The 12581-nt window shown below is 38.2% G+C and overlaps 2 protein-coding genes across 2 annotated transcripts in view; one reads left to right on the top strand and one right to left on the bottom strand.

The window, feature by feature from the left end:
- The window catches only part of tes (testis derived transcript (3 LIM domains)), a 180583-nt gene that overhangs the window by 114543 nt on the left and 53459 nt on the right, over nt 1-12581 (bottom strand). The window contains exon 2 of the mRNA XM_048548693.2: nt 6924-7003. Within this exon, the coding sequence (XP_048404650.1) occupies nt 6924-7003 (80 nt within the window). The remainder of the gene's footprint in view (nt 1-6923; nt 7004-12581) is intronic.
- LOC125460784 (transcription factor EC) overlaps nt 6421-12581 on the top strand; it is an 84916-nt gene continuing 78755 nt past the window's right edge. Inside the window, exon 1 of the mRNA XM_048548696.2 lies at nt 6421-6488. Within this exon, the coding sequence (XP_048404653.1) occupies nt 6459-6488 (30 nt within the window). The 5' untranslated portion in view covers nt 6421-6458. The remainder of the gene's footprint in view (nt 6489-12581) is intronic.

Below are 12581 nucleotides of genomic sequence, written 5' to 3'. Positions count from 1 at the left end.
CCCCCCCCCCAATAGTATCCAAAAAGGTATACTTATTATGGGGAATGGTCACAGGCGATCCCTGCACTGTCTGCCTATTCCCTTTCCCCTGCCTGACAGTCACCCAGTGACCTTTTTCCTGTACCTTGGGTGTGACCACCTCCCTGTAACTCCTCTCTATCACCCCCTCAGCCTCCCGAATGATCCCGAATTATTAAGACTTTCTTGCTGCTTGATTGTTTATTTTGCCTACAGTTGCCATTTTTCAATCAAATCAAAGCTGCATCCCTTATTCCTGCATGGCTGGAGCTGCTCAGCTTCAGAGAGTCTCTGAAGGCTGCCTGACCCAATGCAAATCTCCACAAGTCAGAAATCAAGCTGTTAATGAGTTTCTTAATGACATAAACATGTCTCGTTAACAGGGAAGGTGACTTCTTCCCTCCACAATTGACTCTCCCTCATTCCTCAGAAGAATCATCACAGTCAAGAACAGGGGTGGCAGACCAGTCAGTAGGTCATTTATTTTCCATCCTGCGTCTATTCCATTTTAATTTGAGATGGGAAAACCCTGCTTAAGGGTCTTTCTGGGATCGTTTGCCTAGAAATTAAAACTGATTTAACTTCTGAACCTCTGCCTGCTAACAGCAATTTGCTTGGCTCCCAAATCACTGAGCAGCTAATAGGTGAATATTTGGTCACAACAAATTGAAACTTCAGAAATGCAGATGCTACTCTTTTCTCTGCAGTTAAAACAAAAGACGCCACAGTCTGAAAGAAAATTAATATTTTCTCCTCATCAGTTGCTGTAAGTTGCAGATTTTAACTCATAAGTTAGAGATTTGCACCTCCTGCATGCAAATTAAAGCATCTGAAGAAGGGAGATCAAGCAGCAGCAAGTTCTGACAGCCAAAAGAATGATCTCAGCACCCCTGAGGACATTGAACCCGTCTTCCCAGTCTTTCTCTCTGCCTGAAACACCTATTATCAGTCTATGTGACTGCAGTAAAGTGAAACATCAGCAGTTAATAATGATTACCTATAGCTAGAATCTATTATTTGTAACTTCTGTGATAACTCTTTGAATAGCGGGGCTAGATTTATAGCACTGGTCCAGTGAGGTGTGACACCCAGTAATGAAACTGGAAAGGGAGACCTGTCACTGAGAATGGATTTCTCAGATACAGACAAGTGTAAGTGAAACAGCAGGATGCACACAATATTTTGTGCTGCTGGAGGTCTTTGCACAGTTTTGATTTCCGCCCCTTGCACATTCCCAGTTTTCGTCACTCCCACATTAATGTTTTTGCCTTCAGTTGCTAAGGCCCTAAGCATTAGAATTCTCTCATAAACCTTTCTGTCTCTTTCTTCTTATTTAAGATATTCATTAAAATCTAATCTTTGACAAGACTGTTGGCCACCTGCCCGTGTATGTTTCAGTGTCATTAACATTCGTCATAATGTGCGAAATATCAATCTATTCTAAAGGCATAAAGTCTGCTTCAGGGATGATTAAGAGAAAAAAGCTCCAATTGTCCTTATCCAATATGTTGAGTGTTGAGTGGAGTCCTTACCTCTGAGCCAGAAGGCCCAGGTTCAAGTGATGTGCAATAACATATCTGAACAGGTTGATTAAAAATATTATGGTCTTACATATGATAAAAATAGACCATGTTGTTTGCCTCTACCTCTGGACCAGCAGGCCCAGCTTCAGGTCTCAACTGCTCGAGGTGTGTGATAACATCTTTGGACAGGTTATTAGAAAATACCCAGACTTGTGCTGTAATTTCAGCCGTATATCACTACTCCAAATGACCAGATGAAATAGGAACAGGAGTGGGACTTTTGGTCCCGTAAGCCTGGTCTGCCATTCAATAGGATGAAGGCTGATCTGACATTCCTCATGTCCATTATCCTGCCCTTTCCCCATAACCTTTGTTTCTCCTACTGATCAAAAAACTATCTATCTCAGATTTAAACATATGCAAAGATGCTGTCCCCATAGCTGTCTGCAGTAAGAAAGTCCATAGGCTCACTACCATCTGAGAGAAGGAATTGGCACCCCTTTATTCTGAGACTATGCCGTCTGGTCCTAGACCCTCCCATGAGGGGAAACATCTTCTAAGCATTTATACAGCCAAGCCCTAAAAGAATGCTTTATGTTTCGATGAGATTATCTCTCATTCTTCTAAACTCTAGTGAGTTCAGTCCCAATCTGTTTAGCCTTTGCTCATAAGACAATTCCTCCATACCAGGGATCACCCGAGTGAAACTTCACTGAACTGCCTTCAATGAAATGATATATTTTCTTATATAAGGGGGCTCATTGTGAACTGAGCTGTATAACTTTTCCTTCCTGGACTCCTCTTCCGTTTTACTTCTATCACTCTTGCAATGATCCTGCTGTATTACATCTCATTCAACCCTGGCATAATTGCATCCTCACCTGGAAAGTAATAGTTCAGCTGCCTTAGCTGCTTCAATGAAATCCAACAACGTCCCAGTGAGGTTGGGCCGAAGGGCCTGTACTGTGCTGTAATGTTCTATGTTCTAAGCTGCAGTTTCAAAGTTTGCAACTGTGTAATTCAAGTGCACTTCTTCTGGAGGTTACAAATTGATGGAAATTGAGAAAATTCCATGAAGGACCTTGGTTTAGTAACAGAGATTAAGAAGACAAATAAAACTGTTAGTAGAACTATTAAAACAACTATAGGTGTGGAAAAAGCAGGCAAAAATCATGACTGAAATGATAGAAATTTTAATTAGTCCATTCCATCAGTATGTCTACAGACATTCAAGGGTCTCTTAGACTTGGATCTGCAGAACTGAACATAAGCTGTTTGCATTTGAATAAGTGTGGTACATCACCCTTCGTAGAGTCAGAGTGTATTGGAGAAACAGAATTCCATAGTTTCAAAGTTCTGATGTCTTTGTTGTTTAATGCCTAAACATGACAGTATACTGTGGCAAACATGCAAATGTTGGAGATATTAAATTGACATTTTCAGCTGATACAATCTAGTGGGTCTTTTTCTATTTTGTTTCCAATCCTCAAACAAGAACATTTTACTGAAAAATAATTAGCGTACTAACATTTTCAAAGGCTGTTCAGAGTATCACTTTAGTGAAACCACTGGTGCTCAAACTATTTGATGGATTATTTTAAAATACTGCAATGATTTAACTGCAATGTTATGTATTTTCAGACACAAAATGCCTTTGAAACTTCAAAACTGCAAGGATAAAAGTACTGAAATACCATAACAGTAAGAATGTGAGGTCAAAAGATTTGTGACAGGAAGCTAATTCCTAATGGTATTTTAGCTTGAGAAACTAACTTGAAGATGCGTTTAAACATGATTACTTAATTGAATTATGAACAGGAAACCTATATATAAATCAAATGAACATAAATATTTTGGAGCTATCAGTAGAGACAGCAGGATTTTTACAGATCCCTGCATTTTACACTTGCTTTCCTTATCCAACGAACCAGTAATGCTCCTGCAAATATCTGGCAACAGCAATCATCAGAGAATTACTTCAAGAATTTTCTTTACTTGTGAATGTGTAACATACAGTACACTTAGATGATTTGTTAGAAAACAAATATACAGTGAACATCAAAGAAAAGTTATCACTTACAGATGAATGCCAAAACCTACAATGTATTTTGTAGCCATCTTTGAGAATTTCTTCTCTCCCTGACTCCTCTTCCTTTGCTTTTCAGACTCTTGTAACATGTTATTTAACCAGTCTTTATGATGCTTAGGTTAGCTGGAATGCTTCACTCTTGCTAACTACAATGAGCTTAGTGGAAAAGATTATCTGCATCATCTATTTTTCAATGTGTTTAGAATGCTGTTAATTCATATGAAGCTCGACTATAATCATCTAATCATGGTTTGTTAAGCTGGAAATATGTTGTACCGTTTAGTTGGCAGTAGAAAAAAGAATTTGTGCATATTATGAGTGTAGTGAGAAGGATAGAGAGACATTAGAATAGATGCTGGGCAGGTTAAGCCCTGGTGATTGAACATATTTTTCCTCACCCATATTACAGAAATGTTCGAACTTAGGAATATGGAACTTTCGATGACAAAAACAATTAACACAGATGCATTTAAAGGGAAGCTAGATAAACACTCAGGAGGAAGGAATGAAATGATATACTTTTTCAGTTTGATGACGGTGTGACAGAGAAAACCTGTGTGAAACACAAACACCAGCATGGAGATATTGGCCTGAATGGCCTGTTGTTATTGCTGGAAAAACTAAGTAATAACTCTTCCATTTCATTGCAAAATAACTGTCTGTCTGAAGTGAAGTCTGTCATTACAAATTAATTCTGCCAGGCGCCAATTTGTGGGACAAATGAGCTCACTCAGCATGGTTTATTAGGATATTGTCTTTTATCAGAAGTGCATTTTATGGTTTCACTAGCACTTTTTCAAGATTGAACTGCAGAGTTGCAATAATAGCAACGGTTAGATGGTTCCTCTTTCAATCAGTGTCACACAGTACTAGTTATTCTGTGTAAGTGAGGAAATTAAACCCAAGGACTCCTTCTGGACTTACAAAATACTATGAGACATATAAACTCAAAACCTTCTACTAATTTTGTACTCCAATAAGGATTCCAATAGTTAGACAACAACATTGTTTGTGAATGAAGGTTCGAACCAGTTTCCTTGTGACCAATTCATTAAAGTGAGATGAAAATTCCAAAAAGTAACTTCTCTACAAAGAAAAGACATTTTAGATCAGGTTATAAGTGAAAAGTAATGGTGTGAATACAACAGTTTAAATCAATTTATAGATTTTTAATGGAATTTGAGTAAACCTAAGTAATGTGGTGGAAATAATAATGTATTACGTGATTTACATAAAGTTATAAACTTTTAGGAAATAAACACTCAATGATAGAGAAAGACAATGTGTCAAGACAAGTGTGCTTAGATTTGAATGCAATCCTTCCTGAAATCATTACCATATAGTTCCTCTTAGCAGTTTTGGAATTTATTTGGTAAGTAAAATTGTCTAACTAGGGTAAAATAAAAGGCAGTGTACAATCAATAGAAAGTCCATAGGAATGTAAGAACAGAAGTAGGCCACTCAGCTACTTAAGCTGGTTATGCTGTTCAATCAGGACCAGAGTGATTATCTCAGTTCTATTTAGCCAGCTTGTTCCATATCCCCTAATATACTTAGCAAAGGTAAAACAAAATCTCAATACTGAACATTTCAATTAACCCAAAAGCCATGGCTTTTATATTTGAGTGATTTCTAGATTTCAAATACCCTTTGTGTAAAGAGATACTTTCTGATTTCACTCCTAAATGGCCTTGTGCTAATTTTAAGTTAATGCCCTCTCATTCTGGATTCCTCCACCAGAGGAAAACAATTCTTTATTTACACAACTTACTCATTTTACCAATTTGCCTCATAAGATTAGTCATTCATAGAGGCAAATAAACAACCCTTCTTAAAATACAGTGCAAAATTTCTGCTTTGTAATGATTAAATTTTTGAATGTGGATGAAAATGCTAATTATAATTTTACTGTGATGATCTAGGCTTGCAGTTAAATATTTGAACTATATTCAGATTTTATATTGGTTTGGTAATGTATTTTTGAATAACAGCATTTTAGAAAATAATTGAGATTAAAAATCGCTCAAACTTGAACAGGTTGGTGTGTGAATGAGGAACAGTGTGTTCTGCATAATTAAATCTATTGTTAGTGAATATTGACAATCAATGTGACAACTGCATGATCGAGGAGAAATCTGAACAGTGGTAACCTTAATTTGAAACATTGTGTGGAGGATGAGCAGTCCAGGGCTAGTGGCGGATGGCCTCCATTGGTGAGGAAGAATTCCATCATTAAATAGACCCAGGCAATTCCTCAAAATCCCTGCTCTCGACATTGCGGAGGGAATTTTAGAATAGAGATTAAAAGAACCTGGGATGGTGTACAAAAAAACACCAAGAATTGGATTAATTGGCATTGCACAAGGTGGTTGGGCACAGTTGGGGTAAGTGTCAGTCTTAGAAGAATCCCTACTACCAAGTACGAGTGTCCATGCAATTAGCTGTTTGAACTCTTAACCCATACAGGATAATTAATGAATAACAGAGGGGATCAGGACAAAGACACACAGTGATTTGGTGAGTCCTAGCAAGTAATACATCAAAGAATGTTAGTAATTGGCCCTGTGGCTTTCATTCTTTGCCCTATTTCTTTCAATCCATTGACTCAAAATAATGGGTTCAGGTTCATTATCAACAAGTTTAAGTACTAAGATTCCAACACTTCAACAAAGCTCTGATTGTGGCTGTATTTGTGGCTAAGTAGTAGGTACAGGACTGAGTGTTATGCTTGAAAGGTAACACAGTCACTTAACAGTGATTTTGAGGCTGTCTGCAAGTTAGATTGCAAAAGTTCATCAACTTATCCTAGTCAAGATTTCCTGTATTCAATGATGTTGGAGTACAGCTGGTATGGGCAGGTAGGTACTGTTTAAAGAGATTACATTTTTCAAAAAAATCACCGCAAACCAATCGTTGCTAACTTATAAAATTTAGAGATAATTGGGTGCTTTTCAGCAAACTGTCTATCATGTAAGTGTTGTGTATGATCTATCAGAGAAAGAACTATAATTAATTTTTGAATTGAATAGAACATAGAGTTTCAGATGAGTTCAGATTTCAATATGAATCTTAGCATTTTATCTTTTTGCTGGTCTTGCACAAAATGCTGTGTGATGTTTGATGGAGAACAGCTTTGTAGTTGCTCATTTTGCAACGCCTGTTGTGGGTTCGTGGTAAAGTGCAATAGCGAGAGGTTATTACATATCAGAGCACGAATGTTGAAATTTCAACAGTTGCAGTTTTTCAAACAAATGTTAATACCGACAAGAAGCACAAATTGGTGCCAATATTACCTGTGCATGAAGTAAAATCCAGTTGTTTCAGGTCCATGACGAACCCATTTTTCTACCATGTCCCACTTTGAAAGCAATACCTGAATAAAAAAGATAACTCATTTAGAATTTCTTGATCGTTATCAGATTGATTGTTTTGCACTTTTTATTGGCAAGAGTGAGGAAATGAAACCTTTGGGTAAGAATTATATGTAACATAGATTCCTGAATAAACATATAGGATATTACTTACAGTATGTGCTTCCATTATTTTAGTTTTAGGTTTCCTTTTTATATTAATTTTAAATTTACAATTGTAGACTAAAAAGAATTAAAGAATTTGTGTTTATGTAGCAAACTTTTAGTCTTAGGCCATCCTAAAGTGTTTTACAATCATCAATTTTGTCTTCTTAGTATAGTCATTGTTGTCATGCAGAAATAGTTATTTAAAACTGTTTAAACGCACTTTAAGCATTTACAAAGACTTACAGGAACAAAAAATGAGCTACTTAACAGGAGATATTCATTCTTTACTTTTCTTAAATTAATTAAACTGTCCAGTAATGCTACCTCCACTAGGAGGTTGCCTCCTCCCAATATCAGTGTATAATATTGTACATCAGATTGTACATGTGTTTGCGAAGCCATGCATTTAAAATAAAACGTTTCCTCTCCTGGCATTTTGTGCAAATGTTCTTTAGTTACATTGTGTCCAACATAATTTCAACACCGATATTTGTTTCAATACTGATTGTTACTTGACTACAACTGTAATTTCTAGAGTTGTTTTCAGCAATGTGTGTGATAATCATCATAGAATTTCATCATAGAATCTATACAGTGTGGAAACAGGCCATTTGGCCGAACAAGTTCACACCGCCCCTCCAAAGTGCACCCATCCAGACCCAAACCCCTACCCTTTCCCGTAACCCTGCATATCCCATGTCCACACCACCTAACTCACAGACGCCTGGACACTACGGGCAATTTAGCACAGCCAATCCACCTAACTTGCACATCTTTGGATTAAGGGAGGAAACTGGAGCACCTGGCGAAAACCCAGTCTGACACGGTGAGAATGTGCAAACTCCACACATTCAGTGTTCTGATGCCTAATTGTAATCGAAACTTTTAACAGGATTCTTCAAGCTCTTTTAACTTCAACAACAGTGAGGTGATTTAACATAATGTAGTTCAAAAATAAAGTGTCCTTCATTCTACACATACAGTTCTCAGACAGATCTGCTGGCCTGGGTTTAGCACTCAAGTTTTAAATCATCACATCCTGCCAACTTGAAATTCTAATTCATCATTCCCTTGAAATTTTGTGGAACTATCAAAAAAACTATAGCAGAAAAAGCTGGAGATTAAAATGTAATACAGATAAATGGCTATTGATTAATTTAATGAAGAAACGTTCATATCCATGGCTGTAAGTCCTTGACCCTTAGTGTTTAGACTACCATCTCCAGCTGACATTGTTGGCGTATACTATATACAGTTGTGTCAAGAAAGTCAGCAAAGATCTCTGTTTGTTATGAAAGATCTAATTATATGTCTCTGTTGCTAAGTAAACAGGATGAGGCATTATGGAAGATTTTGTGCATATGGCAATTTTACTTTGGACTTAAGGTTTTGCTTTGTATGCTCCCAATTACTATCATGCCATCTTTAAAAGAGATTCCACCTGTTAAATGAATATATGAACATAGGCAGCTCATCATATAGGTCTTTACCGATATCCTGACAATAGTCACAATTCATTCAACCTGCCCTATCCTGTGTGGCCTTTATTTCAAAAAGGTTAGCAAGTAACACATTGCCTGTTAGGTGACAAGGATGATTGTCTGAGCTATGACTTGTGACTCCCACAATCTACCTGTGCATACGTGGTGTATAATAAGATCTTTGCTACTATAAGAAAAGACACATGCAAACAAAACTGTAGTTGCCAGAAAGATTCAAAGAATTTGGAAGCGTAGTTGTAAATATGTATCCAAATTTATGGTTGTCTGCTGCGTGCTCCATAGCTTTACCCTTGCAGGAAATAAGACATTCTAACGCTGAAATAGTGACATGTCCAGAAGATAATAAGGATGGGAGAGTTATAGCATGTACAATTTCTTTGAAAAGGGGAGTAAGTAGCAAATTTAAGTCTTTCCCCTTTGGTGTCGCCTGTAGTTTGGAGTTACATATAATCTTCCTGTGCTTTAAAAGAGTATGTTAGTGAGATTTGTGTGAGATATTTAAGAATGTAGTGGCAGACAAGGAGATGTGAGTTATATGTGGACTAGGATTGAAATAGTAGTGACTGTAAAAGTGTAAAGAGGTGTTGTAGGAGGTTGAAGGGAATCAAGGAACAGTAATTTTATGAATAGTGTGAGTCTTAAGACCAATGAATCTGTAGGGAGGGACGTGTGAGCGGATACTAGGAGAGTGGGATTATTAGCTTTCCTTATCCATTAAGGTCATTGAACCTTTTGCACAATTTCAGTCATTTTCTGGGTGTGAAGTGCCTGACATTGACATACTCTGTGTCCTCCTTCCATTGTCAATAGAGTTGATACATGCAAAGGGTTCCTGTCATTATGGATGAAGACAAGATTGCCCTCCTTTCCACTGTCTGCACTTCTCAACTAGTACCCATGAAACAGTGCTCCACTACCATTTTTTCCATTAATTCCTGTCCTTATGTCAAACCTGTCATCTACAAGCAGAAAGTTCCTCAACATTACTGGGTGCTGGCTGCTTGATGTGATGTCAAAAACCCTTGAAATCTAATCCTTTCCCCAACAGATATGTATTCAATGAGTGGAATAGATGACATGACTGAACGCCTTCATGATTAAGATGTTCAAACAGCAGGAATATTTACAAGATAAATCACACTGGATGTTAATCTAAAAACAGTACTAGGACACAAATAAAAAAAAACTGGATGCTGGAAATCTGAAACAAAACAGAAATTGCTGGAGAAACTCAGCAGGTCTAGCAGCATCTGTGGAGAGAAAGCAGAGTTAATCTTTTTGGTCCAGTGATCATTCTAACCCTTTTGCATTTCTGAAGAAGGATCACTGGATCCAAAAAGAATGAAGAGTCCATCCATTATTCTAGTTACATAAACAAAACAACTCTTAATCAATATAATCTCAGAAGTGACAAGTGAAACCGGTGACTAGTATTTTTCTCTGGACAGGTATATATATATATTTTTGTTATTCTTTATTGGGATGTGAGCATTATCACTGCTTTCTCCTGGATTTTTAAAAAAATTCATGCGCAGGATGTGTGACATGGTTCGTCCAGCATTTATTGGCTGTTCCCTTCTTGCTCATGAGAAGATGGTGATGGGCTGCCTTCTTAAGCTGTTGCAGTCCATTTTGTGTAGGTATATTGCAAAGCCAAGAGGGAAGCCTTTCTGGGGACTTGACCCAGTAAAAATGAAGGTGTTTGCTATATTTCCAAATCAGGATGGTGAGTGAAGTGGAGGTGAGCAAATTGCCACTTGTCATTTTAAATCTGGATGTGTCCAGCTCTTGCTGCATTTACACATGGATTGTTACAATTTCTGAGGAGTTACAAACAGTGCTGAACATTGTGCAATTATCAGTGAACATCCCTACTTCTGACCTCAATGATGAATACAATAAATTCTTGGGCCTAGGACTCTATCCTGAAGAACTCCTAGAGGGCAGAGATCATTGACGTCCAAAAAATGTCTTCCTTTCTGCCAGTATGACTCCACTTAATGAAGAAGTTTGCTCTGAATTCCACTGATTCTAGTTTTGCTAGGACTTCTTGATGCCAAACTTGGTCAAATGTAGTCTTAGTGTCAAGGGCTGTCACTCTCACCTCACCTCTGGAGTTCAGCTCCTTCGCTCATGTTTGAACCAAGGTTGTAATGAGGTCAGGAGTTGAGTGGCCCTGACGGAATGAAAATTGGGCATCACTGAGCAGCCTAGTACTAAGCAGTTGCTACTTGATAGTGTGATTGATGACAGCTTCCGTCACTTTAATAATGATCAAAAGTAGCATGATGGGATGGTAATTGGCTAGGTTGGATTTCTCCTGCTTTTCGTGTACAGGACACACCTGGGCAATTTTCTACATTGTAGGTGTCAGTGTTGTAGCTGTGTTGGAACAACTTGGCTAGGGGCATGGCATGATCTGGAACATATGTCTCTAGTACAATAGCCAGAATGTTGTCTGAGCAGATGCAGTGCTTTCAGCTTTTTCTTGATGTCATATGGAGTGAATCAAATTCACTGAAAACTGGCATCTGAGATACTGGGGACCTCTGCAGGAGGCTGAGGTGGATCATTCACTTGGTATTTCTGGCTGAAGGGTTTTGCAAATGCTTCTGCATTATTTTTTTCACTGAAATGTTGGGCTCCCCAATCATTGATGGTCCTGATATTCATGGAGCCTGAATTTTAATTAGTTATTTAATTGTGCACCGCCACTCACAGCAAGATGTGACAGGACTGCAGAGTTTAGATCTGATCCATTCGTTGGGCTGTCACATAGCCCTATCTGTCATTTGCTACTTATGCTACTTAACATGCCACCAATCCTTTTTTAGCTTCATAAGGCTGACACTTCATTGTTAGCTATGCCAAATAATCTTCCAAATAATGCCAAATAATGGTGAATAATTCAACAACTAACTGTGCATTCCTGCACTGCTCATTGAGCCAAGGTTGACCCGCTAGTGATGGTCATGGTAGAGGGAGAGATATGTTGGGAAATGAGGTTGCAGATTATGTCGGGTGTAATTCTGTTCCTTCCAATGATCCACATCATCTCATGGAGCCCAGCCCAGGGCTAGATATGTTTGAGTTCTGTCCCATTTGACACAATGATACTGCCACCTAACACAATTGACAGTATCCTCAATGTGAAGACAGGTTACCTGCCAAACTTCTTGAGTGTTTTAGGAGCTGACTCATCTAGGCAAGCGGGGAGCATTCCATTATACTTCTGACTTGTGCCTTGTGGATGGTGGATAAGAACTGGGGAGACAGAAGGTGAGTTACTCAACACAGAATTCCTAGCCTCCAACCTGCTCTTGTGTCCTAGACGATGTCAGTATTTGGTCAATGATAACTCCCAGGTTATTAATCAAACAAATTCATAAGTAGTAATTCCATTGATTTTCAAAGGGTGTTGGTTGGGTTCTCTCTTGTTTTTGATTGCCATTTCCTGGCACCTGTATGGTACTAATATTATTACCAAGATATTGTCCAGGTCTTGCTATAGGTGGACATGGATTCCTTCAGGACCTGAGGAGTGATGAATGGTGTTGAATATTTTGCAATCATGAGAAACATCCCACTTATTATTGTATGATGGACAGAAGATGATTGATGAAACAGCTGAAGATGGTTAGGTTCAACATCTCCTACAGAGATGTTCTGTGGATGAGATGATTGACCTCTAACAACCACAACCATTGGAGAGTTTTACAACAGATACCATTCACCTTGAGATTGTAGACTTGCTTGCTGAGCCAAGTACGTTTAACTGCCACAGTGCTAGGTAACATCATCAGTGTGCCTCCGGCGAAGCTTTGGAGTTCTGTCCCACTTGTTATTTATATGCCTTGGTTTGCTGTGGTCATTGGCATCACATTGGGTTCTTTAATTCAGTGGTTTGTATATCAGATGTGGTTTGATGTAT

The sequence above is a fragment of the Stegostoma tigrinum genome, chromosome 18 (genome assembly GCF_030684315.1).
Source record: "Stegostoma tigrinum isolate sSteTig4 chromosome 18, sSteTig4.hap1, whole genome shotgun sequence".
In the NCBI taxonomy this organism is placed as follows: domain Eukaryota; kingdom Metazoa; phylum Chordata; class Chondrichthyes; order Orectolobiformes; family Stegostomatidae; genus Stegostoma; species Stegostoma tigrinum.
This window is presented reverse-complemented; position numbering and strand designations above follow the sequence as displayed.